Here is a 27500-nt window from a genome sequence, read left to right as displayed (position 1 = left end):
CGCTCTGGCCGATGTCATGGTGGGCGGAGTACAAGGAGGAGCCGCGCAGCAGCCCTCGACCAATCAGCGTGCAACGAGTGAGGTGACCATCGCCCGGCCAATCAGATCCCGCGACAGGAGGAAAGGGCTCCGCGTGATGTCACCACACCACCGGGCCAATCAAGGAGATTGCCGCCTGTTTTGGCCAGTGGGAGAAATGAAGAGCGATTTGCGAGCGAAAACTGGCCAGTGGGAGAGACGAAGAGCGATTTGCGTGCCAAAACTGGTCAGTGAGAGAGACGAAGAGCGATTTGCACGCCAAAACCAGCCAGTGAGAGAGGGGGGGTCGTGAGGAGGTGCCCCCCCTCTGAAGAGGGGGGTATAATTATAGGCGCTGTCTGCGCGTTCTGGGGGTTCTGAGAGTTCTGGCAAGGAAGTGAACATCTGTGCGCAAGGGGGTGGAGTGAAAAAGCGTCTGCACACAGAGTAGTCGGGGCAACGGAGGGTCTTCTCCTGCCAGCTTTTGCCCTGCCGATTTCGTTCACCTGGAGCCCGATCGTGAGGGCGTCTGGATCGTGCTGGGGGTCCAGTTCTGCCCCGAGGACCTGGTTCTTGAAGACTGCACGAGGCGGACAGGTCCAAGACAGGCCTCAAAGACCATTTAGGTCCGATTCTATTGGGTGTGTGCACATGTCTGTTTGTGGCGCCAGTCTCTAAGTAGTGAATGGTATAAGTGCTTTTTGCTTCACAAGTACATACGTGTATTTATTTTGATCGGTTTAACTCTGCTCCTATGTGCTCCCCTCATTCCCCCGTTGTGAATAAACACCCCGATTGTTAAATGTTTCAGCTCGTTCGTGTCCTTTCCTCCATTGGCTTAGCATGCTGCGTGTTGGAAAATTAGCCAGGCTGTTGCCGTTGTAACGAGATATTTGGGCTGACGGACCTCGGCGATAAACCGTTCGGATCGCACACGGTTCGAGTACGCGAAGTGGCTCGTTCCGTACGGGTGCTGTTGAGGGTGTGGAGACTCGGTAAATCTCCACGTGGTCTCTAGGTATTTTGAAAATTGGCAAATAACCCTGTACCACGTGGTAGAAATATTGACCCTTTACGGTCCGACAAGGGACCCACACTTTTCCGGAGTTTTCCGAAAAGGTACGATCTAAATTCCGGGCGATCGGTTGAGCAGACACTACTGCTCCATCTGGCAGTCGTGCTCGCGGCCGACGCCCGGCCCCGCAACAGTATGTATGTGTGTGTATATATATATATATATATATATATATATATATATATATATATATATATATATATATATATATATATATATATATATATATACATACTGTGAGCCAAAACATGATGACCACCTGCCGAATATGCTGTTGGTCCTCCGTGTGCCGCCAAAACGGAGCCGGCCCACCGAGGCATGGAATCAACAAGACCCCTGAATGTGTCCCGTGGTATCTGGCACCAAATCATGAGCAGCGATCCTTCAAGCCCTGTAAGTTGTGAGGTGGAGCCGCCGTGGATCGGACTTGTCGGTCCAGCACATCCCACAGATGCTGAATCGGATTGAGATCTGGAGACTTTGGAGGCCAGGGCAACACCGTGAACACTTCATCATGTTCCGCAAACCATTCCCGAACAATGTGTGCAGTGTGGCAGTGTACATTATCCTGCTGAAAGAGGCCACTGCCATCAGGGAATACCAATGCCATGAAGGGGTGTACCTGGTCTGCAACGCTGTTTACGTAGGTGACGCGTGTCAAATTGACGTCCATATGAATGGCCGAACCCAGGGTTTCCCAGCAGAACATTGCCCAGAGCATCACAATCCCTCCATCGGCTTGTCATCTTCCCACAGTGCATCCTGGTGCCATCACTTCCCCAGGTAAACGGCGCATACGTACATGGCTATCCATATGATCTAAAAGAAAACGGGACTCATCGGACCAGGCGACCTTCTTCCACTGCTCCAAGGTCCAGTTCCGACACTCGCGTGCCCATTGTAGGCACTTTCGACAGTGGACAGGGGTCATCATGAGCACTTTGACTGGTCTGTGGCTACACAGCCCCATATGCAGCAAGGTGTGATGCACTGTGGATTGTGATACATTCCTCCCATGACCACCATTAAAAAAATTTGTGACGTGCCACAGTAGACTTTCTGTCGGTTCGGAGCAGACGGGGCAGCCTTCGTTGCCCTCGCGCATTGATGAGCCTTTGGCGCCCGACACCCTGTCACGGGTTTGTGGTTTGTCCCTCCTCGGACCACTGTCGGTAGGTACTCACCACTGCTGACTGGGAGCACCCCACAAGCCTTGCCGCTTCAAACATGCTCTGACCCAGTCGTCTGGCCATAGCAATTTGGCCCTTGTCAAAGTTGCTCAGGTCTTTACTCCTGCCCATTTCTCCTGCATCCAACCCATCAACTTCAGGAACTGACTGTTCACTTGTTGCCTAACATATCCCACCCCTTGACAGGTGCCATTGTAACAAGATAATCAATGTTATTCACTTCACCTGTCAGTGGTCATAATGCTTTGGCTCATCAGTGTATATATATATATATATATATATATATATATATATATATATATATATATATATATATACATATATATATATACATATATATATACATATATATATATATATATACATATATATATACAATTGTATATATTGTTACGGCTGTGGAAATTCGCAATACACCATAAAGGGTCCTGAGATCAGTTATGACGCAAAGTTTATGTGCAGATAGGTCCGCACCGTTGTTTAAAGGGAATTTGTGTGATTCATCCGGCTGCGACTCTTTGAGATAGCCGTTTTTCTTTTTCTCTTGTTATTTTGAACAAACCTCCACGCAAGCAACAAGCCGCGTTGAAAACCGTCGAACGAAAAAGGAAACCAAAAGAGTTCTGATGGGCGCGCGGATTTTTCCCGCCTGTTTCTCCGAGGAGTTTGACGGAGGCAGGGGAGGGCAGCTCGCCGCCGATAGGTGGATGAACAGCGTGAGGCGGTCGGGGTGAGGGAACGCCCCTTTTCGGGAACATTCTCGAAGGGAGGTGGAGCCGAAAACGGGGAGGAGCGAAGGGTGGAGCCTCGCGCTATATAAGGCAGACCGCGCACGAAGCTCACTCTCTCTGTCTGGGTCGTCGACGTCATCCTCTCTTTTTTCTGGGTCATCGACGTCATCAGCTCTCTCTGTCGGGGTTGAGTGCTCCTCTCTCTTGGTGGGCAGGGTCGAGCTCGCTCACTCTCTCTTGGTGGCCAGGGTCGAGCTCGCTCTCTTGCATCGTGGAATGAGTAGTGGGTTTTAAACACCCGATAAATAATCTGAACCGTCAAGGTCAGCGACAACACCGCTCGGTTATCCCTGTAGCACGGAACGAACCGCTTAAGCGGTTCGTGTCCTAAGCCGACCTGCGGCGTGGTGCAACCCCTCGGTAGGTTACCCGCGCGGGTATTTAGGTATATCGACATTCGGCGATTCACCCTATTTCGCGGGGGTAGAATGCGGACTGCGTTGTGGTGAGGTTAAACCCCCACCCGTGACTGGCTCCTGGCGGTAGTTCCAGGAGGGTCACGACTGAATTGTCCGTCTGGTGGGCGATGCGGCTGCCATTCGAGGTACGCGGCCGATCGCACGCCAGGCGGGCCAGAATTCGTAACAATATATTATATGCCTGGTGTTGGCTTAATGATTAAGGTGTTGGACTTGGGGTCCTTGGATCCTGAGTTCATAATCCCACTCGGCTGTTGAATTAATACCAGGTGAGATTGAGTCTGCCGATCATCCTCCGAGGTTGGCAAAATGAGTGCCAGCTTGCTGGTATTCTGTGTCGGAGTGGCGAGCTGTCCAGGATTGTGTCCAAAAGCCAGACTGCTTTGGCAGCATCAACACGATGCACAGAGCATGGTCCCATGGATGGACATATATATATATATATATATATATATATATATATATATATATATATATATATATATATATATATACATATATATATATATATATATATATATATATATATATATATATATATATATACAGTAGACTAGGCATAAGTTGTCACCATCGGGACCGAGAAAAAAGTGACGACTTAGAAATGTGACGACTTACGCGTATGCGAACATTCATGACTGTGGGGTGAAGGATGAAGTCGCGCGTGGCCTGGACACATATGTGTGAGAGCCGGCTATTGTACCAAAAGGAAAACACAATCCTCGGGGCATAGGTGGGGGTGAGTTGGTGAGTTGGAAAGTGATCAAGCAAAGATGGAATTCATGAATCAGTTGATCAAAAGTAAAGATAATGAACAACTCTGTTAGACAACTCATATACCATTGGTGATGGTATGGTGACAAATTACATGACACACAGTCATCGTGGTGATGATTACCACTCAATGCCTATGTGTAAGTGAGTGCGGTAATGTACAAAACAAGCCAAGATAAAACCATGATCGGACTTCAACACTAAGCTCGATCGATCCTTTACTTCTTCGCGAAGTAATCCGTTATGTTTGAATGCCTCAAACTCTTGGGCATCTGGTGCATGAGAAAGGATTCAAACCGGTCATTGTATTCCATGATGTTGGCTGGGCAATCCTCCACCGAAAGACAGTATCGGCCGAATATTTGGCCAAATCGGCCGAATCGGCCGAAACCAAATATTTGGCTGAGCCGACATTTGCCGAAACCAGATGATGAGCACGTCATCGACATCTTCAAAGGACACACATTTCACGCATTTCACACTTCCCACCGGCCTCACGATCTTCTCCACTTGTCCAAATATATTGCCCTTATTCTTTAAGATATCGTTCAATGTCTGCCGTTTGATGTCCAACTTCTCAGCTATGTCTGTTTTCTTCATCAGTGGATTTGCCTCGCAAAACTGGATAATGTCGTATTTTTCTTGGTAGGTTTTAGTTGTAAGCTTACGCTTAGTCGCCATTGTCCTGCCTGCAGTGCGATCAACGTGTGTACGCAGTTATAAATAGCCTATCACTGGCGGTGTACACCAATGAGCGAGCATCACGATTCCATGAAATCGGGCTTCTCACGAGGCAGCAGTTCCGTGTGACGAGTTAGGAGTGGTAATTTACTTGAGTTTCCATTACGTGGGAATGGACAACATCTGACGACTTAGACGAAGTGACGACTTAGAGATGACGACTTACAGAGGGATGATCCTTTATTCAAAGGGATTTAACAAGAGATAAATTCGGGACTTTTTGACGCTGCCGACTTAGGCGAAGTGACGAGTTACACGCTGCCGACTTACACCTAGTGTACTGTATATATATATATATATATATATATATATATATATATATATATATATATATATATATATATATATATATATATATATATATATTTGTATAAGATTGGGGTGGTTGGGACAACACATTTTTTAAAGAAGTAGGTGCTTCCAACCATCAGTAAAAAAAAACTTGTTCAACTCTGCTAATTTGAGCAAAAAGGCGAGAGCAGACCCGGTCCCAGGCAACATTTCACCGGCTTCGCAGCTGGCTTAATCAGGCACAATAGACTTTTGCAAAAAAGCGAGAGCAGACCCGGTCTCAGGCAATGTTTCACCGGCTTCGCAGCCGGCTTCATCAGGCACAATAGACTTTTGCAAAAAAGCGAAGCAGACCTGGTCTCAGGCAACGTTTCGCCAGCTTTGCAGCCGGCTTCATCAGGCACAAAAGACCCTTTGTAAAAAAGCGAGAGCAGATCCAGTCTCAGGCAACGTTTTGCCGGCTTCGCAGGTATGTGCTTGCTATTCTTTGCCTTCTCTGTTGTAGTCTTTGTTCCTTACATCAGCTTGATCAGGCCTCATCAGCACGACCTCTGGAAGCTTGAGGTCTGAGAATTTCATGCCATTCTGTTCTAGGATGGATTGTATATGAAGGAGTGCATTCTGCTCTGCAACAGCTACTAACTGGTGGTGTAGTTCTACGAAGTCTTCCATCATTGATTCTTTGTATGATCCTCACAACTGTTTTGCATTGACTGGATTGCAATATATGCAGACGGTCGCAAACAGGGACCTAAGCTGTGATCTTCTTCTTCTTCTTCTTTCGGCTGCTCCCATGAGGGGTCGCCACAGCGGATCAACAGTCTCCATTTCGCTCTATCCTCCACATCTTCCATTGACACTCCAACCACCCGCATGTCCGCCTTCACCGCACCCATGAACCTCTTCTTTGGCCTTCCTCTTCTCCTCCTGCCTGGCGGCTCCATCTTCAGCATCCTTCTCCCGATATACTCCGCTTCCCTCCTGTGCACATGTCCAAACCATCTCAATCTCGCCTCTCTCACTTTGTCTCCAAACCGTCCTACCTGTGCTGTCCCTCTAATATACTCATTTCTTATCCTATCCATCCTCGTCACTCCCAACAAGAATCGCAGCATCTTTAACTCTGCCACCTCCAGCTCCGCTTCCTGTCTTTTTGTCAGCGCCACCGTCTCCAAACCATACAACATAGCTGGTCTCACTACCGTCTTATATACTTTCCCCTTAACTCTTGCAGCTACCCTTCTGTCACAAATCACTCCTGCAACTCTTCTCCACCCACTCCATCCTGCCTGCACTCTCTTTTTCACTTCTCCCCCACCCGAATAACATCGCCTCATCTTCAACTCCGCAAACACCGCCATCTTTGCACCAGCCGCAGCGAGTCCCCAGCGAACAGCGTCGCTGCAAACAGACGCGGGGGTTTCTTAGTTGGCTCCAGCGACGGTGATTTCACGCACGTCCGCTCTCCGAGCAAGTTTGGGTGATTTCGCGCACGTCCATTCTGTGGAAGCTTCGCATCGGAATTTGGATCACAGGAGAAAAAGGGGCAGGGCCTGTGCAGATAAGAGGTCAGAGAGCGGAGGTCAGATCTCGTCTCACCAACCCTATAAAACGGCGAGCAGAGCGCCGGTTCGCGGAGAGTCTGGAGGCGGCCGGTGAAGTCTGGAGTCGGAAGAACACAGGCAGGGCGGAGTCCAGGGGAGCGGAGGACACGCGAGACGGAGAGCATGGCTGAGCTTGCTGTGCCGAGCAGACCTGCATGTTCGTGTGGGGAGAGCTGGAGAGAGCTCGCCAGCCAGCGCCAAACGGTCTGAGGTGATCGGGCTTCGGGACAGTCTGAGCGTCGCTGAGGAACGGACGGGTTCTTACAAAGAGCATCAACTTTGAAAGAGCATCAAAACCCGTTCGTTCCTCTCAGCGCGTCGCCGGCTGAAGCCCGACTCACCCAGCCGCTTGGCAAGGCCTGGGCGCAACAACGGTTACGCTAGCTGCCTTGGGGAAGGAGCGTTGCGGGTCGCCCCATCGTGGCACCACGAGGGTGGAGGTAACCGGCAACGGTCTCGTGGAACTCCTTCGGTCCGCCAAGCTCCATGTAATAAAGGCCTACGGGCCCAGTTTGACCCCCTTGTCTTTGAGGGGGTCTTTTCCTTGCTTTTATTTGTGTGAATGTTGTGGCGCCGTGTCCCGCAAGTAGAACTTTGTAAATGCTTGTGAATAATAATAATAATAGACAGTTGTCGTGCTTTGCCTTGTTCGTGTCTTGTCCCTTCCCACCTTTTTCATTGCTTTTCTGCATACGTGCATGTTAGTGTTTTGCATTTCTGCATAGGTGTAAAAGAATAAATGTGCGTGTTTAAATGTTAACCCATTCGTTGTGTCCTCTTTCCCCATTGAACCTCCGTATTGCTCTCGGAATTTAGCGGGCTTTTTAATAGCCGATAAAAGAATTGGGTCCAGCGAGATCTCGCAATAATACACCGCTCGGTTATCCCAGAATGGAACGAACCACTTCAGCGGTTTGTGTCCAAGCAGACCTCGTTGAGGTATGGTCTCTCGGTAGTCTGCTCACGCGAATACTTAGGTATATCGATAATTCGGCGATTGTCCCTGTCGCGCGCGGGTAGAGTGTTGACTAGGCCATGGTGTGCGCTTGGAGCACACCCGTGACTGGTTTCCGGCGTTGTTCCGGAAAGTCGTGACTGAATTGTCCGTCCGGTGGGCGAGACGGCCGCCATTGGCTCAAGCGGCTGTTCGCACGCTGGGCGGGTGGCAGATTCGTAACAATATATATTAGATTAGATTATACTGTGTTCTCTGCAGGAAAGCAAAATTTGAAGTAGTCTCAGGGGTGACCCAGATAATTTGGCAGAGTGGGTGAACAGGTAAACAGAGGAGTGGATAAATAGTTAGAGGGGTAAGAGGGTAAAGGAGGAAGCTTGTGAAAAGATATGGGGAAGTAGATGAGTGAAGGAAGAAGTTAGTGAATTGATTGAGGGGAGTGCACAAAGGAGTTAAAGGAAGTAGGTAAAGGGGTAGAAAGGTAGTGAGGGAAGGCATATAAGCTGGAGTTTATGAAGGGGTTGAAGGAAGTGTGATTGGGTTGAGTGGAATTATATGAAGGTGTAAAGAAGGCATTGGGATTAGGAGAACAAGTGAGAGTGAAGGCTTTGAGGGAAATGTGTAAGGGGGTCGAGGGGAACAGGAGAAGGAGTTGCTGAGTAAATAGATTAAAGGGAGGAGGTTTGCAGGTGTTAGCTCCAATGGGCTGTCCAGTATTTTTGGTTTCGATGTACCATACTCTTCACAAAGAATTGATGCTGATGCTGTCGAAGCAGTTTCTTGGCAAGGGATATACTACGTGGTTTGTCATTGCCTTCCTGACAATGTCTGCCGGTGCATATATATATATATATATATATATATATATATATATATATATATGTATATATATGTATGTATATGTATATATATATATATATATATATATATATATATGTATATATATGTATATATATGTATGTATATGTATATATATATATATATATATATATATATATATATATATATATATATATATATATGTATATATATATGTATATATATGTATGTATATATACCGTATATATATATATATGTATATATACGGTGAGTGGAGTCGTTGTCAAGGTGAGTACTGAGAAGATAGAAGTGTGGTGTGATTTGTTTTCTCTTTCATTCACTGGCACAGCCAGAAGTTGGTTTCTTGTTTCTTTTCTTATACTGAGACTAGGGTCACTGGCAGAACCATGTTGGGACAATTTACTGGAGTTTTCTTTTCACAATGGAAATACCCATGGAAGCTTTTGAAGGGCATGTTGCTGTAAATGTAAAACACACACCGAGGAGTCGTATTCGCAATGTCACGTGCATGGGTTTCTTTTCATGGTAAGGCCAGTTCTCTGCCTCGGGCTAATGGAGGTGTTGTTATGACATGCTGCATTTGCCTTCACCCAAACCAGGCTTTCTTGCCTGCAGGCCTTGGGGTGTGCCTTTGGTTTGACAGGTGCAGGCGAGAGCTTGCTTTCTGAGCTCAGGCAGCGATTCTACACCACGGCCACATTCCTGAAAGGGGTTGGGACGAGGGAGAGGTCGGGGTGAGGGATGCGGGGGTGGACGTGCATAGAGCTGTGCTTATGTGCTTTCTGTCATGCTACAACACCACAGCAAAAGCACTTTGGCAAAGGTGAATCAAAGGTGCAAGTAATTTTCTGCCTGGCTATCGTAAAGACGGTTCTTCAGCTTGACGAGCTCGTCGAGGTCTGAGCACGCTGGACCAGTCCGCTGGAGCAATTGCATTGTGAGCTCCTTCACATTACTTGAAGCAAGAGTGAAATCATGCAAGCATATTGCTTCTTCAGTACTATCTCCTCCACTAACAATTTATCCTTCCTTTCACTCCTCTTCCACAAAGGTTATCTCTGGCAACACAAATGGGGGGGGGAAAAAAATAAATGAACAACATTCAGAACCAAATGATTTTTTTTTTTCGTTTATCTCCAAATACCAAGGTCTGTACACAAATCATAAATTATTATGCAAGTCAGTTACTTGATATATATTTTTCTTGTGGTAATCGCAGGTTGAATGATTATCATGTAAGTAAATTTTGGTTAATTATTCTTTCAGGCCACTTTATGAATTTATTGGTTCCAATTCCTTCGCCTCCTTCCCCCAATAACCGGCTGATCGAACAGTAACCTGTGCCTCCACAATTTTGTGTACTCTGCAGTACATGGCACTCTGATTAAGTTACATTCAGCCAAGGTTAGCCAATCATTAACCTTGGATAACTTTACAGACTGATGATTAACCGTTCACAAACATAATGCGGAAACCTCCAGCCGACAGATTTGGTTGAAGATTGTAGAATTAAACATTTGCGTCATTGAAAATGCTCAGCCGACAACAGTATTTTCACCAGAAACAACTTGGTCTTCTTTGATAAATTCATTTTTCATGCCAAATCAACATTTTGAGCTTTAATGTAAACACATTGGGAAAGGTTGCCCAAAAAGGGACATTAGTTAATTTTCTTTCACAATCACTGCAACTGGGGGGGGGGGGGGGGAGGGGAATCAATTTATGGATATAGGAACAACTTCAGTTCAATTATTGTATTAAACGTCTTCCAATTGCATAAACTTAATAGAATTACTCGCTCCCTATGGGGACGGCTGGCGGGTCATGTTGTTTATCATTATGATTACTAATACCATCGCAGAGTATCCACCCGATGAACGATCTTGTTCCAAGCATACAACACGTTCTTCTGACTCGTCCTTTAAATTGCGCGGTGTATAGGTAACAGACCACTGGCTCGATCGCTCCCAAAAATGAAATTAACCCAGGTTACGTAGATGAGGAAAAAACATGTGCACTGCTTATGTGCATACTTAATACATTGTGGTTATATAGCTCAGATAATTCCAGTTTCTAAAAAGAAGAAAACCCACTCTCCCCCCAAAAGAAGAAACTGACAAGATGGGCTTCTTTGAGTAATGGCTTTCTTCAAAATATGATGGAATCAAAGAAAACTTGCACATGCACAACTTACTTCATGGTGCCCTCATTAATCCCTGAATGTTTCAGCTTCCAAAGTTAAATGCTTTCGGGGGAATAGATGATACATACATACAGTTGCTCCATTACATTTAGATTGTTAAAGAAAAATGACAACCTTCCATCTCACACAACCTTTCCCAACAAACCTTTCTACTTTGTTCTTACACTTCAGATATAAAAAAAATGTATGTATGTGAACACAAAGACATGGTAATCAAAAGCAATTTGGGAATAACAAGCATGATTATATAATATTGTGCAATTGATTAACCTTCCTTTGTTAATGATCACCTTCTTTCTTACCTGATAGCACTAGCTTTCAGATTCTTTAACAAAGTAAAACGCCACGATATATATATATATATATATATATATATATATATATATATATATATATATATATATATATATATATATATATATATATATATATATATATATATATATATATATATATATATATATATATATATATATACCGGGCGTAGTGGCGTGCGCCTGTAATCCGGCTACTCGGAGGCTTGGGTTGGAGGATCGCTTGAGGACGGGGGCTTTGCACTGGGCAGGGTGTAGAGCAGCCCGGAATCATGGCGAAACCCAAATCCTGATCCCTGTGTCGTAAGAGGCGACCAGGGTTGCGTCAGGAAGGGCATCCGGCGTAAAACCTGTGCCAAATCAGTATGCGGATCATAACGGATGATCCGCTGTGGCGACCCCTAACGGGAGCAGCCAAAAGATGAACAACAACATATATATATATATATATATATATATATATATATATATATATATATATATACACATATATATATACATATATATATATATATATATATATATACATATATACATATATATATATATATATACATATATATATATATATATATATATCTTGGAAAGCAGAGACCTTTGAGAAAGTATCCTAGTCAAGAGTATTAAATTCATTAAATGCTTTGAGCAGAGGTTCATTTACCTTTCCTTCTTAAGACCTCACTAGTCTGTAACTACTACAACGGCCTCATGAGGATAGACATGAATCATGAGGTTACAATCGGAAAGATCGAATCATAAATGTGACACTAAAGCAATTAAACAATGGAATATTTAGCTTTGTCGAGGGCATTCGGTTCAACTAAAACTCATGCATCGTGCATTTCAGCTCAGCAAATAGAGGTTGTTAACTTCTGCTCCATTTTAGATGGTTCAACCATTTCCCCAACACAGCAGAATTCTCTGTGATTCAGACAGGTTGTTGTTAAAAATTGAGCAAAATGTACAACTCCGATGATTCAGAGCAAGTTGCTCAATTCGCAGTTTTTACGACTCGAGCCTGAATATTGAGCCTTCAGTCGTTTCAGTGAGCAAGTCTTGAGCCACTAAAATGTATTCCAGCCTTGTTCAAGTACTGATACCTTTCCGCAGCCCTGTAGACCATTTCAGAATCCAAAGTTGACCATTCCACCAAGTATGATATTATGTGCTGCTAAAACATTCTCTTCGTAAAGGATGTAACGGGGTGGTTTACCATTGTCTTTCTAGTGACAATCAATATAGGATTTGAATTGATCAACTTTTTATAACGTGCTGTGGGATCCTTAACATATAGCAACAAGAGAATGTGACCCATTGAGAAAATACCCTTTTTGTGTGTGCAATTTACCCAACTTCTCCAATTTCTAGAAACAATAATATTTCTAATTTCATGCGAATGTTTTTACTCCTTCTTTTGAAGGGTCCAAGTTAGCCATATGTTTTTTTGGACCCTTCATGTGGGGTCGAAGGGAAAAGTTTTTGGTCCAAGTCTTTCATAAACCAATTGTCCAGGCTTCATGTCTGACTGAAGGTGGCAGGAATTTGAAATTTGTTCAGGGTGCCGGCAAAAACTCGGGGAACCTTTAAATGGTACATGATCTCACGATGTCCTCTTTGTGAAAGACACCGTGAGATTTTTAATGTCTATCGACCAGTGCTGGCAGACTGGGTCCTCCGGCTTCACATCTTTTTGATGCATAGTACACAGATTGATGCCTCACCCTGCCTGCAAGACACCAGGATAACAGTGTGTAGGTGGGGTTGATTTTTCTAACCGAGACGAGACGGTTCATAGGAGAGTGCTCATATCTCTCAGCCATCCTGTCTGCCATTTTTCATATGAATGACCTTGAGTAAAAATAACATGAAACAGAGATGTTGATGAGTATATTCAGAGAAAAGGCCAAAAGGAGAAGTGATGCAGTTCATGAAAGCAGAAGGTAGTTCATAACAAGGAACCAGGACATGCGCCATAACTTGCATGGTATCTCCGATTACATTGTTGTGGTTCTGTTTTTCGATATTGATAACTTACAAAATGACAGGCAACTGCCAGTGAACAAAGAGTAACGCCAGAAAAGGTTCATTTTAACACAGCATGGTAATCTGGCAAAAAAAACTTTTTCAACAATTTTACTAGCTGGTTTCTTTAGAGATTATTTCATTTATTCCACTGGAGGTGATTTTCACGTGAGCTTTTGTTATGTTGAGAGGATTACGCATTCCAAAATTGTGGAGTTATTTAAACCTGTTTACTCATGTTTTTTTGGACATGGTTGAGGCATGTAAGGCAAGTCAAAGAGAGGCGCTGTTGAATGTGCTGGAAACGCATAGAACGGACTTCACAACTAAAACTGGCTCACGGCCTAAAATATCTTTTAGTGTTTGGTTTGTTTGAGCTGGAGTATGGAAGGACTACTGCTTCTCTTGTTTTTCTTTTTCTCAACCACTCATTGCCTTCTTTGTTCATATGTTGTTGCAATTATATGCTAGCTCAATAACCATACTGTCAGAATAGGTGACATTGAACACTTTTGACAATGTGTAGTAATAATATTGTTGAGATAAGTCACAATTGAAGTGGAACAAATGGGTTCTCCAGGAAAAGGGCCAATGCAGAGAGGAGTTTTTTTTGCATACAGTCAAGGCTCGTGGAAGAGCTAGAACACTGAAAGGACCAGGACGCAACATAACAAGAGGAATGCAGTCGAGGGAGGAGGGAAACACCAACAGCAGAGCTGAAGGACAAAATAGAGTGAGACCTAGACAGACAATGGTATTATATGTGGGAAGGAATGGGGTTATGACTTTTCTCATGGTTTAGAGACACAAATATAAATACAGATACAGATACTTGGTCACAAGTGATAAGTGATCACCCAGCAACTCAAAGGCATCCTTTCTGACAGTGTACTTTGGTAGAGCCTTCATGGTTGAATATAAGATATGGTAATGTATATATACACATATATATGTATATACATAGCCTGGTGTTGGCGTAGTGATTAGGGTAGCGGCTTGGGATCCAAAAGGTCCTGAGTTCAAGCCCCGTTGGCCGCTTGAATTAATACACACCAGGAGGTTGACTCAGCCTGTCATCCTTCTGGGGTCGGCGAAGTGAGTACCAGTGTACTGGGCCCGGTGTATGCCCCGGTTAGAATAGGTGTACCATATCCCTGTGTCGTAAGAGGCGACCATGGTTGCATCAGGAAGGGCATCTGGCGTAAAAAAAAACTAAGCCAAATCACTATGCGGATCATACGGATGATCCACTGTGGCGACCCCTAATGGGAGCAGCCGAAAGAAGAAGATATATGTATATACATATATATATATATATATATATATATATATATATATATATATATATATATATATATATAATAGAGGTGTGCAGTATTACTGGAATACCAGTTTACTGTGATTTGAATTTAATTTTTCCGACAAGAGCAAGGCTCATGGCAAATTGACAGTGGGGTAGTGGGGCAACAATTGGGCACAAGGGGATAAATTAGCACGAAAGGAAAAGAGAGAGAGGGAAAAAACACTAGAATCAGTAAGTGGGAGTGTTGGGTTTATAAGGGTTGATGGGAGGAATAAAGATCATGGGTCAGGATGGAAAATGACAAAATTTAAGTCCTGTGGATGGGGGGGAGGGGGGTGGGAGTGAGACAGAACAGCCTCTGGAGGGTCCTTCCATAGACGGGAGAAGCGAAGAATAAAAGAGTTGAGATGTTCAGTCATATTCCTTTCAGAGCTTTAGATTCCACAGAATCCAGGAGAGATCGATGTGATGATGGTGTCCCAAACCAGGAGAGACAGAGAGCAATCTCCATTGAGCTACTGACAATTAAGGCCTTGCAGACTGTGAGTATAGCTCTGATTTTCCAAGAAAAGTATTGGATCGATGGAGAATGCCGAATCTGTTGCTTCGTTTGGGGACAAGCTTTGTTCTATGATCAGCCCAGAAAAGGTCATGGCGGATGATGAAGCCGAGAAATTCAAGAAACTGAACTTGTTCCAATGGATGACCAAAGAAATAGATAGGTGCAGGATTATTTTGATGATAATTCCAAAGTGACAGATAAGAGTGAAGCTGTGGAATTTTCCAGGATTGTATGACATTTATTCCAATCCATTTTTAACATACCACTGGATTGCATTATTTTTATTACCTCCGCCACCGAAGATGAAGGAGGTGATGTTTCCACCCCTTTCTGTCTGTTTGTTTGTTTGTGTAGAGGATATCTCAAAAAGTTGTGGAAGGACCTGGATGAAATTTTGTGAACAGGTTGGGTGCGTGACAAGGACGAACTGATGAGATTTTGGTGAAGATCCGGATCCGGATCCGGATCCGACGACTAGAATTGCTTAAGATTCTTCACCTTTGAGAGATAGGGCCAAAAAAGATATATTGCACGATATCTTAAAAGGTTGTGGACGGATTCGGATGAAACTTGGTGAATAGATTGGGTGTCTGACAAGAAAGACTTGGTTAAATTTTGGTGAAGACGCGAATCCCGATCCGGATCTGATAATTTTTAGATCCTCGTGGAGGATCTCTAAGCCTTACTCACGTTGTTGTTCTTCATCTTCTTCTTGTGGACTTTTTTGTTTCACAGCCTACAGTTTTCATCGAAACTTCCTGAAACTTGGCATATATATGTAAAAATACCCTGCGCAGACAGTAACCATCTCCGATTTTGAAAATTCCTCCTAGAAAAAAAAAGTTATGACGTCAAAATATCTCCGCTAATGGAAATCGCCTAAAAAATTATCTCCAAAACTAGGCAAGCTTTTTGAATTCTGTTTGCGGGAATCGAACAGGGCATTAGCAGAGATTAATTACCGCACATATGATACATCACTATGACGTCATATCAATTTTTATGATGTCATTCCTATTTTTTGACATTTTTTGTTTCACAACCCAGAGTTTTCATCGGATATTCGTGAAACTTGCCATGTATATGTAGAAAGCCCACGCGCGGGCAGTAACCATCTCCGATTTTGGAAATTCTTCCTAGAAAAAAAGTCGACGGCATAATATCGCCGCTAATGGAAATCGCCTGTACCATTATCTCTGAAACTAGGCAAGCTGTTTGAATTTTGTTTGCAGGAATCAAGCCGGGCATTAGCACAGATAATTTATCGCAAACCTGAGACATCACAATGACGTCATATTCGTTTTTATGATGTCATCATTAAGAGGACGAGGAGCTTAGCTCATTTGAGCTTGTTTAAGTGATTCTTCACCATTGAGAGAGAGGGTTAAACTGATATATAGCCCGATATCTCAAAAGGATATGGACGGATTCGGATGAAACTTGGTGGACAGGTTGGGTGTGTAGGAAGGATTAATTGATTAGATTTTGGTGAAGGTCTGAATCCAGATATGGATACGAGAATAATTAAATTTTTTAAGTGATTCTTCACCATTGAAAGATAGGGCTAAAAACGATATGGTACTGGATCGCATGATATTTCAAAAATGTAATGTGCCCGATATGTTCTCGTGGATCAGGCATTACATTGCGGAGGTATGCACTCTACCGAGTGCCCTTCTACTTACCCTCTTTAAAGGAGAGAGTATTGCATTTGGGTCCATTTGTTTGTCCGCATAAAACTTTCATATTTTTCTCCGCAACTGCTTGTCAGATTGAGACAAAATTTTCAACATTGGTGCGACGACTCGAGTAGAATGTATTATGATAATTATGATGTTATAGGTCACGTTGTGTGGTAGCCATATTGGAAAACGGAAAAAATTTGGACCTCTATATCTCTGAAACCGCACAAAGGAAAAAACTGAAACTTGGCAAATGGCAAGTGCTCCTCATGGGGAATAAGTGATTTTTTTATGACATCATAGGTGCCCTTGTTATGACATCATAATTGCATATGTATAACGCCACATCTGATCAGTATAAAAAAAAATTGAGGGTCATTTAGGGATAAAATGTTCCACAGAAAAAAATTTTATGACATCATCAGTCACGTGATTCGGCAGCCATGTTGATTTTTTTTTAAAACCTTCAAAAATCTCTGAAGTGGCTGAACAGATCGAGGAGGCAAAACTTTACATGTATGACCACCTGTCCATGAGGAAGAAAAAGTTCATAAATATGATGTCATTGGACACATGGTTCGGGAGCCATATTGGATTTACCCAAATCTCTGCAATCTCCGATTGCTCTTTTTCTTGTTTATGAATGTTTTGGTTACAAATTGGCACTTTGAAAATAGCAGGTGATAATAAACCGGATGTTCAAAACTACGCTAGCTGAGCCTGAATGCGAAATGACATCAAATACCCGACATGCATGCATAATACCCATGGCAACGGGCAAGATTGCTTAGGACTACGTAGTGGTAAAAATGTGAGAAAAAGCCGATGTGTGTAATAGTTTTGAGTTAAAGCAAAGCAAAAGTGATAACACAACTGAAGAAAACATTGCTATTTGTCACCATTTTAATGCCTTTGTCAAAGACGCCAGAGGGACAACAAATTTGACAACCCACCCATCAATACTATCCACTTCAGCTGTCACGTTCACAGTCTGTTCACAGAGCAGGAAAGAAACGACGAGTAAAGCCATTCAAGTCAACACATGTATTCAAAGGTTCCACCTCTCAGCCGACTATAGGCAGTGACTTGTTTTCATCATTTAAATAGTCTTGTGTTCATCATTTATTAAGTCACACCTGAAATGAGTGGAATAGAAATATGTAGGAACAAGTTTGAACACTGATTAGTCGGAATACATAATTGCAATGTATTGTCATATGTATCACAATCCAAGTATCTGTATCACAGTAAAATTCAACAGAAATAATTTGGAAATACCTGTCATATATATGTGTATATATATATATATGTGTATATGTATATATATATATATATATATATATATATATATATATATATATATATATATATATATATATATATATATATATATATATATATATATATATATATATATATAAACACATACACACACAGGAAGGTACAAAAGCCCGAGTTCACTTAAATCAACACCAAGCTGTCTCGTACGACAATTTCAAACATATCAATTTTCATAATATTGAAGATGCTTTTTTCATGTCCTTTCATTTATTAAAGTTATTATTGACTGAAACTTTGTCCTAACAGAATAAATGAAGAGCAAATACATTTGAGAGATATATAAAATTTATGTGAGCAGTCTGACTATGCTCTGGAGTTCATTACAACACTGTTGTGAAAAAAAAAAAGACAAACATAATCCATCAAACAATTAAATCAATTTCAAATGGTGTTGAGGCATTTATCAAGGTAAAAGGGGTTCACACTGATAATTATTGATTGTAACTAAAGATAGATTTTATTTTTCCTTTTATTATAAGTGTTGTTTTATGCTAAAGAGTTCATGAAAATCCCTTGAAAGTGCTTTTGGTTTCATATTAGAATTAATTGTTTTTTTCATGTCTCAATTAATAAATTTCCTGCTGGACTCACCCAATGATGTGGTGGCCAAAGACTTTTGGATTACTTGGATAGGAATAAATATGAAAAACAATCAAAATCAAGACAAATTCTGGAAACAACCTCCCAATGGAATTTCTCCAGAAATTGCAAGAAAGCATTCCAAAACAGATACATAGCTGCTGTTTTGCATGAAAAAGATGGTCACACCAAATAAATTATTTCCTCTACCTGGGTTCCTCTACAGCCGGAGACATTCACAGTTGCATATACATGAGAACCCCAATGCTGCAAGCCCCCCTTCAGCTCCCGGACCAGTTTCATCACAGTTGTGGAGGAACCAAGGGAGGAGTTTGAAACATCAAAGAGCTTATGTTGTGTATCTTTTCTTAGCTGCTTTATGCAACTTTCTTTGGCGAGAAGGGCAGGGGTTGGGGGTTAATTATAAAGATCCCAGCCACCTGGGGATAATTGATTAGGTGAGTGTTGATTGGTTGTTCCCTCCAATTATGGGTGAGAGGCTTGATTTCTTCATCATATATACATATAACCTCAACTTAATTTTAGTGTAGGAAGTGAAAGGAGTGGCATTCAGGACATAGTCACAGGATTTTTCAAAAGCTTGGAGACATATAAATGCTAATAACTTGTTTTGGCATATATAATGAGATTAGCATCATTTAAGATGCAATTCAAAAATACAAATGTAAATGACAATTCAGAAGGATTTGATAATGATCTGTTCCTCCATTTTTTCATTCATATATATATATATATATATATATATATATATATATATATATATATATATATATATATATATATATATATATATATATATATATATATATATATATACATACATTGACACCTCCCATGATCCTCCAGCCGAAGAAGCTGCATAAAGCAACCAAGAAGGCCTACACAAGGTAAGTAATGGAGGGAATAGACAATTAGTTCTCACCGAATCAACTAAACCCAGGCAGCTGGGATTATATAAATAAATTGTGACTTCCCATGCTCCTCTCACCGAAGAAGAGGGGGTTGGATGAGATCTCTGGGCATTGTTTATCTCCGGACAGTGTTTGCTTGTCTCCGGACCTGTCCAGGCAGTGTTTGTCTCCGAATGTGTCTGTGTTTATCTCTGGGTGGTGTTTTTCTCCTGATGTGTCCGGGCGGTGTTTGTTTCTGGACAGTTTAGCGCCAGACATGTCCGGGTGGTATTTCTCTCTTAACGTGTCCGGGTGGTGTTTATTTCTGGACAGGAATTTATCTCCAGATGTGTCCGGGTGGGAGTTTGTCTCTGGATGTGTCCGATCAGTGTTTGTCTCCATACAGCTTGGCTCCAGACGCGTCCTGGCAGTGTTTACATCTGGGCGGTGTTTACGTCCGAGCGGTGTTTGTCTCTGGACGCGTCCGGCCGGTGTTTGTCTCCGAGCATATCCAGGTGATGTTTATGTCTGGGAGGTATTCCTCTCCAGGCGGTGTTTGTCTCCGGACCTGTCTGGGTGGTGTTTTTCTCTGGGCGGTGTTTGTTTCCGGACTGCGTTTTTCTCCAGACATGCCTGGGCGGTGTTTGTTTCTGGGCGGCATTTATAATATAACCAGTCGAAGATGGATTTCAGACATTATTTTGTTTCCATGTTCACTGTTATTCTATGCAGAAGCATTTTTATGAGACGGTATGAATCATAATTAATGTTCTACCACATGTCTGCTTTCACTTCCTCTCACCTCAAAGTGTGTTCCCTCCCCCCACCCCTCCTCATTCTCCCTCCCTCTTCTCTCCCCCACCCCTCCTCGCTCTTCTCTCTCTCCCCCTCCACCTCGTCACTCTCCTCTCTCTCTCTCACCCCTCTTTCTTCCCCACTCCCCCCTTAGTATTCCCGTTATGAAAACGGGTGGTATTTGCTTGTCGGACTATGTACACTGATGGACCCCGCATATTCGTGGTTTATAAAATGCGATTTGCTTCGACATTCACGGCTCTCTGCTTCACATATTCACGGTTTTTTGCAGAGGGGGTGGGTGGGGGGGGGAAGAACTTCCACAAACCATGCACATAACACAGTTCTAAAATATATCTTCCACAAGCCATGCATAGAGCAGCTGAATGTAAGCAAAAGCATATCTTCCACAAGCCACGTGCATGACCTTCTACATTTGCGACCTGTGTTTCGTGGTTTTTTTGTAGATGCAAAAACATATCTTCCATGAGCCATGCACATAACACAGTTCTACAACATACCTTCCCAGCAGCCACGCTACAAGCGAGCTGCGCAGCATGTCCCACCATTAACACTATAAACCATTCACAGATGTCTCACCATTTCTTCTATAAAGATGCTCCACCGTATCTACAAGCTGCTAGATAAGATGCCATCACTCACGAGTAACACAATTAAAAAGCATCACCGCATCTATTACTAGCTGCTGAAGATGTCACCCCCCTTGTGAGTTACACAATTAAAAAGCTTCACTGCATCTACCACCAGCTGCGTAAAACTTTAGCAACCATGAGTTACACAATTAAATCTATTTGCCAGCTGCTGAAGATGCCATCGCCCACGAGTTACACAATTAAAAAGCTTCACCACATCCAACACATGCTGCGTAAAACGTTAGCATCCATGAGTTGCACAATTAAATATATTCAACAGCTCTGAAGATGTCATTACCCACGAGTTATACAATTCAAAAACTTCATCGCATCCACCACCAACTGTGTGAAATGTTAGCATCTGCCAACATCCCCAAAAAACGATTGGCAAACTACTCACACCTTCTGCAGCTCCCCAAAATTACTGCATGACTAATTATGTGCAGCATGTTCTGAGTCTCAATCATTCTTCTCATCTCGCTGCCTTGACCAGTGTTTTGCCTCTCACTCTACTCATTGATCAAACATGGCTCTCAAGTGCAAGACCAGTGCCGGAGATTCATCGACTGCCAAGAGGCAGAAGAAAGTGATGAGCTTGAGCGACAAAGTGGAGTTGCTGGACCAGCTGTCGAGAGGACGGAGTGTGGCCTCTGTAGGCAGACTATGTGGAATAAATGAATCCACTGTTCGCAGCATACAGAAGAAAAAGAAGGTGATCCGAGAAAGTGTTGCGGCAAGCACTGTACGAAGCACCAAAGTGGTCAACCACATCTGGGATGTCCACATACAAAGGATGGAGAAGACTTTCAATATATGGATTTGAGGACAACGCCCAGAAGAACATGCCTTTAAGTGGACCTCTCATTAGCACAAAGTTGATGTGTATCTATGCTCATCTGGCTGACACGGGTGGCACTAGCACGAGTGACGGGGGTATGAGTGGCCCCAGTCCATTCCAAGTGAGCAGGGGATGGTTTGACCACTTCAAGAAGTACTGCGGTCTCTGCAACATCAAACTGACAGGCGAGAGTGTCTCCATGAACCAGGAGGCAGCTGAAACGTGACTGCTCAACTTGCACAATTCATGCAGGAGAAGGGATACCTGCCAGAGCAGGTGTTCAACACTGACGAGACCAGCCTGTTTTGGAAAAAGATGCCAACGCAAACTTTTATCTCGAAGCGCGATAGGATAGCATCGAGATTCAAGGCCGCAAAGGACCAGGTGTCTCTTCTCCTCTGTGCAAACGCAAAAGATGACTATATGATGAAGCCCATTATGCTGTACCATTCCCCGAACCTGTGTGCTTTCAAGGGTAAGAACAAACACATGCTGCTCGTGTTTTGGAGGGCCAACAGGAAGGCATGGGTGATGGCAGCAATTTTCATGGAGTGGGTCCACAACTGTTTCATCCCTCAGGTGGAAAGGTACCTGGCAGAACAAAACCTTGCATTCAAGGTTCTCCTGCTTTTCGACAACTCCTGACACCCCGGGGACCCGAAGGTGGCTCACCCAAATGTCGAGGAGATCTTCTTGCCACACAACACCACGTCTCCGATCCAGCCACTCTACCAAGATGTAATCTCGACTTTCAAAACATATTATACCTGCCGCACCTTTCGCCACATTTTGTATGTGATGGACTCCAACCCAGAGCTCACCGTCAGGCAGTGTTGGAAGGAGTTCAACATAGCGCACTGCATTAGCACACTCAAAGAGTCATTGGATGAGGTGAGAGCCTCCACCATCAACACTTGCTTGTACAACCTGTGGCCACAGGCAGTTAAGAACTTCAGAGGCTTTCCAGACAACACGGGGAACAGGCATTAAATTGTCAGGTTGGCAAAGTCGGTGGAAGGGAAAGACTTTGACGACATGGAGCTTGAGGAGTTGGATGCTCTTATCACCTCACATGCCAAGGAGCTCACGAAGGAGGAGATGGAAGCTATTACCAAGTTTTCTGAGGAGGAGGAGGAGGAGGAGGAGAGGGAGGAGGAGGAAGTGGGCAGTGATGAGGAGGAAGAGGTGTTGAGGACCAACCTCACGGTCAAGTTCTTGGGTGAGATGCTGCATGACATGCGGTCAGAGACCGAGAGGCTGCAAGATACCGATCCGGTCATGGAGCATTACCTCAAGTTCAAGAGGGAGTTGGATGACGTGATGCTCCCATACAAGTTGTGACTTCGAAACCTGCAGCAATCTGCCAGGCAACTCTCAATCATGGATTTTTTTCCACCCTGGTCCGTCCACCTCAGGAGCATCAGCAGTCTCACCTGCCTCTCCTATATCCCTTTTGGTGAGCAACTCATCAGCACCCTCACCTGCATGGTCTTCAGACAACTCCACTGAGTTCACTGGATTTTAAATCATCACCATCATTTGAAAAGTTGTGTTTGTTTGTGCAAATTAAAAATTTCAAACTGTACCTGCTGTTTTGTTTTTTACTTTTACGGTGCAGTCGGTTAATCACTATTAATCAACTGTAATCACATTCCTTCAATACACATTGGAAACGGTACCTAGTGGTGTCTTTTTTTATTTGTAAGCATTTTTTATGAAACTGGACTCATGTGGACATGTGATCAAAAAGAATTTAAACTCCGAAAAAGCTTCTCCTCTGAATCAGGAACTGCTGGAAACCTATCCCCCTTTTTCTCATTGAAACAATGCACGACATTTGTGGTGTCGACATTCGCGGATTAGCCATTCACGTTATTTTTCGTGGGTCATGAGCTGCCGGGAACCTATCCCCCTTTTCCCATTGAAACAATGCCTCGCTATTCACAAATTTGTCATTCGTGGCATTTTCCAGGAACATATCACCCGCGAATAGCGGGGTCTGGGAGTATATAGCAATGTTCCATATCTCATAGAATGTTCGGGCTGTCAAAGCACTTTCTTAGCACAGGTTATGCTGTGTGGTTTGCCATTGTCTTCCCACCCATCAATCATGGCAAGAATTTGTAATTTGTTCAGCGTGCCAGCAATAACTCGTCTTTTCTTCATGGTCACCCTCAACAAATTACAGATTCCTCCTTTAACCTATCGGGGGCACTGCATCGGTGGCACCCGAACAATGATAGAAACCAACAGCCATGTGCTGCATGCCAAATGATGAAAGTGACTCTTCTTGTCCAGTTTACTAAACATTTTTATTTTAAATTACCTGCTCTCCCATCAGCCAAGAATTCTGTGGTCTGGATCTCCAGGATACGGAAGATCTAACTAGGAGCGAGGAGATTTATACAGGTTGGGGGAATGGGGGAGTGAAGGGTCTTGTCCCACCCAACTTTACTCTAGACATGAGTATGAAAGAGTGTAAAAAGCATCCATGCAGTTTTCCTTTCCTCCAAATTGTATTGTGATCTTTGGCAATACGTTCTACGAAGCTACTTTACACTATAATTTGCGCAAGGAAATTTGATTCTGTGGTTTTTAAGCTGGAGGGCACATTTCCACTGTACAGTATACACTACCATGCCTGTGTTTTGTCAGGTTGGAAGGATGGGCATGAGAAAGAAGCACATGGCCAAAGCTTATGAGTACAGTGTATGTCAAATGGAGAACTATCAGTTTTATGCCTTGAATAAGAGGCTTCACCTGTGTCAATTTGGTTCAAAAGTTGATCACATTCACTGTAGGTCATTATGTCCTCTATTAATTTGCGGATCACATTAAGTCAGCATTTGAGATACATCCTTTGTCATGAATTTAGCCTTTGTTTCTTTGTGACACATTTGTTCCTCTGTTGGGGCCGAGAAATGATGAGGCATCTTTACTGTATTTTCTTGGTAAAATCTCTGATACACAGGTGTTGCGATTGAAAATTGGATGAAACTAATTGTACAGGGCAGCTGAATATTTTCATTGTCTGGCTGATCACTAAAAATCAGTACACTTCATGCCACCAATAAGCTGTCAATTCCTCGAATATTTTGACCAGCAAAATATAATGGCTTTGTTTTTGCTTTGTTTTTTTTTTTCGGAAAGCTTAAGTTCAGAACTTGACTGGGGAATAAAATGCGGAAATGTGGATTTAAAAAAAAAGATTGTGTCCTTTAAAACCAATCAGCATGTGGCTTCCTTCCTCGGACTTTATTGCATCAATACTTTCCTCGGAAAGCAACTTCCTACCCAAAATGCACACTTCACTAGCCCTTGTCTCTGAAATCTAGATTCAGCTTAGACAGGTCTCAAAGTCCAAGGCAACAAGAATTTCGTTTGTTGTGGCAGTGTGGCTGAGGCGGGTGAATGGAGGAGACAGGGTGAGGTAAGGGCAGTGGTGTACATGTAGTGGAGTGCACAGGATCTGCAGTGGTAGTTTCGAGAGATAGAAGAATCGTCAATAGTTTGGAGGATAACAGACACAATATCATTTTCTAATGAAGAGGGAGCTCTGGTAACATGTAAAAACGCTGTATTGAAAGAGCAGGACAAACATGGCACCTTGTTTGGCTCTCAATGATCCATGGGCAGAGACCCTGCTTCACTCGGTCTCCTCAATCGTATCGACCTTCCAAAGTAGTTATATCGGTGTTTACTTTTCTATGCCAGCATTTTCTATCCTATGTACAGCAATTGAAACCTAATATTGTAAATGAAGGCCCTCACTATTGGTATTTTTTTTAATTTAAAAATATTTTGTGCAAAATCTGGGTCTTTTTTTTCAACCCACCTGTGAGGTTAATTTTTTCTTTTTTTCATTATCTGTCAATTTTTGCACATTATTACACGAGACTTTCAAAAGCTTCTTGGGATGAGATATTCACAAATATTTGAAGAAATGCCAAGGTATTTTGTGTTTTTATTAAAAATAGCATGTCGGTCTCCACAAATATGCTTGGTGTTGGCTTAATGGTTAGGGTGGTGGGCTTTGGATCCGAGGGTCTTGAGTTCAAATCCGGCTCAGCTGTTGAATTAATACCAGGTGGGGTTAACTTGCCCTGCCATCCTTCCGAGGTCGGCAAAATGAGTACCAGCATGCTGGTATACTGTGTCGGAATGGCGACCCATCCAGGATTGTGCCCAATAGCCAAGGAGACTGCTTAAGCAGCACCAACGCTCTACACAGAGTATGGTCCGAATCTCGTCCTCCTTTCCACAAATGCAAACCGTAATAATAATAATAATAATAATAATAATAATAATAATAATAAAAACAATAACATGAAATTCAATGATATCGTTTGTTGCAAGCGAAAGAACATTTCTGATAAAGTTTTGCTGTCAAGTTTGTCAATATCATCATCCGAATCCGAACGGGCTTATGGGGACTGCGCTCGAATGACTCACGAACGTGTTTCACATCCTCACCATTTGTGCTTAGCCGGCCTGCCCCTTCCTCTGCAGGATGCTGCCAGTCTGCATAAACTTTCTGTGCCACTTACGTGTCGTTTTTCTCGATGGTGGCTGCCTTCCATAAGGTTGTTCTGAAGCTTCGTTGAACCTGCGTAGCGGATGTGGTCTCTACAAACCAGGCAACACAGTGCATTTATTCTTGTAGGGGCACCATTTGCAGTAAATGTGACGTCATGTCAAGGCAATAAAACTTTGAGAAATGTTTTCACATGCAGCAAACCACATCGTTGTATCCCATTTCTTTTCATTTTATGGACACCCTGTAGGCCTACAACTCGATAGAAACAAGATTTCCTTAATTATTAATTTTTTTCCCATTCTGCACTTAAATGTTCTAAAATAAAATTGTACTTTTTATGGGCTTCAATTATTCCCATCTCCTTTTGGGATTATCTGAGGAATGTTTTTGGTCCCAAGGCTTCTTGATCCAACTGGATGGCCAAGCCTGACGTTCGACTGTTAGTGGCAACAATTTGTAATTTGTTCATGGTGCCAATGATAAATACTCGCCAACTTTTCGTGAAAGATCATGGGATCTCCAACATCCACCAACAACCAGTGTTGGTAGACGTGCCTCCGGTTTAACCTTTTTCCGAGGGATACATCGATGCCTCACCCTACCTGCAAAACACCAAGTTGACAGTTTGTAATTCTGCAGAGATTCGAACCCAGGCTCAACAGTTTCAAAGGTGGGACTTCATTCCTCTTGAGTCTACAATCTAGACGATCCTCCCAGTCGTTCCTTTTTATCAGCACGCATATATTGAAAAATCCAAAGGTTAACCATCTCCTTCCGAGAACTTTGTGAACGCAAATCGGATCAATTATTTTGTGAATAAACGTAAACGGCATGACTCATCCCTGATTGTTGTTTGTGAATCAAAACTCAACAACACGCAAGAGGGAGGATCAGAATGTATTTCCTCATTCATGTACGTAGTTTTCACCTCCCGTTCTTTGCGATTCAATACAATGGGTCAATGAGATGACACAAGCGACCGACGACACAAAGGTGTTGGAATATCATTTCCATGCTGAAATAATGAGTCAGCAATCAGTTGGTGTTGATGTCTGTCATTCT

General features: G+C 43.0%; 1 protein-coding gene and 1 long non-coding RNA gene across 14 annotated transcripts in view; one reads left to right on the top strand and one right to left on the bottom strand.

Annotated features, from left to right (window-relative positions):
- Nucleotides 1–27500, bottom strand: part of LOC147032712 (uncharacterized) — a 230003-nt gene that overhangs the window by 68462 nt on the left and 134041 nt on the right. For 7 of the 11 annotated variants that reach the window (XR_015055300.1, XR_015055301.1, XR_015055302.1 and 4 more), the window contains one exon: nucleotides 27318–27500. This exon is cut by the window's right edge and continues 54 nt beyond it. The exons of 2 other annotated variants lie outside the window; for them this stretch is intronic. Coding sequence is in view for 4 of the 9 variants with exons in the window: in XM_085870562.1 (XP_085726688.1) it covers nucleotides 27474–27500 (27 nt within the window). In the remaining 5 variants the exon portion in view is untranslated. Of the gene's footprint in view, nucleotides 1–25776; nucleotides 26528–27317 lie in introns of those variants that run through there. 2 more of the 11 variants (XM_085870564.1, XM_085870561.1) reach the window with 1 other exon arrangement.
- LOC147032715 (uncharacterized) overlaps nucleotides 1–27500 on the top strand; it is an 81738-nt gene that overhangs the window by 18854 nt on the left and 35384 nt on the right. Inside the window, exon 1 of one of the 3 annotated variants that reach the window (XR_015055308.1) lies at nucleotides 25266–25331. The exons of the other annotated variants lie outside the window; for them this stretch is intronic. This is a non-coding gene — a long non-coding RNA (uncharacterized LOC147032715). Of the gene's footprint in view, nucleotides 1–25265; nucleotides 25332–27500 lie in introns of those variants that run through there. 3 annotated transcript variants of the gene reach the window in all.

This window comes from Eptatretus burgeri, chromosome 2 (genome assembly GCF_056783735.1).
Source record: "Eptatretus burgeri isolate ZD-2024b chromosome 2, Ebu_testis_v1, whole genome shotgun sequence".
Classification (NCBI taxonomy): domain Eukaryota; kingdom Metazoa; phylum Chordata; class Myxini; order Myxiniformes; family Myxinidae; genus Eptatretus; species Eptatretus burgeri.
This window is presented reverse-complemented; position numbering and strand designations above follow the sequence as displayed.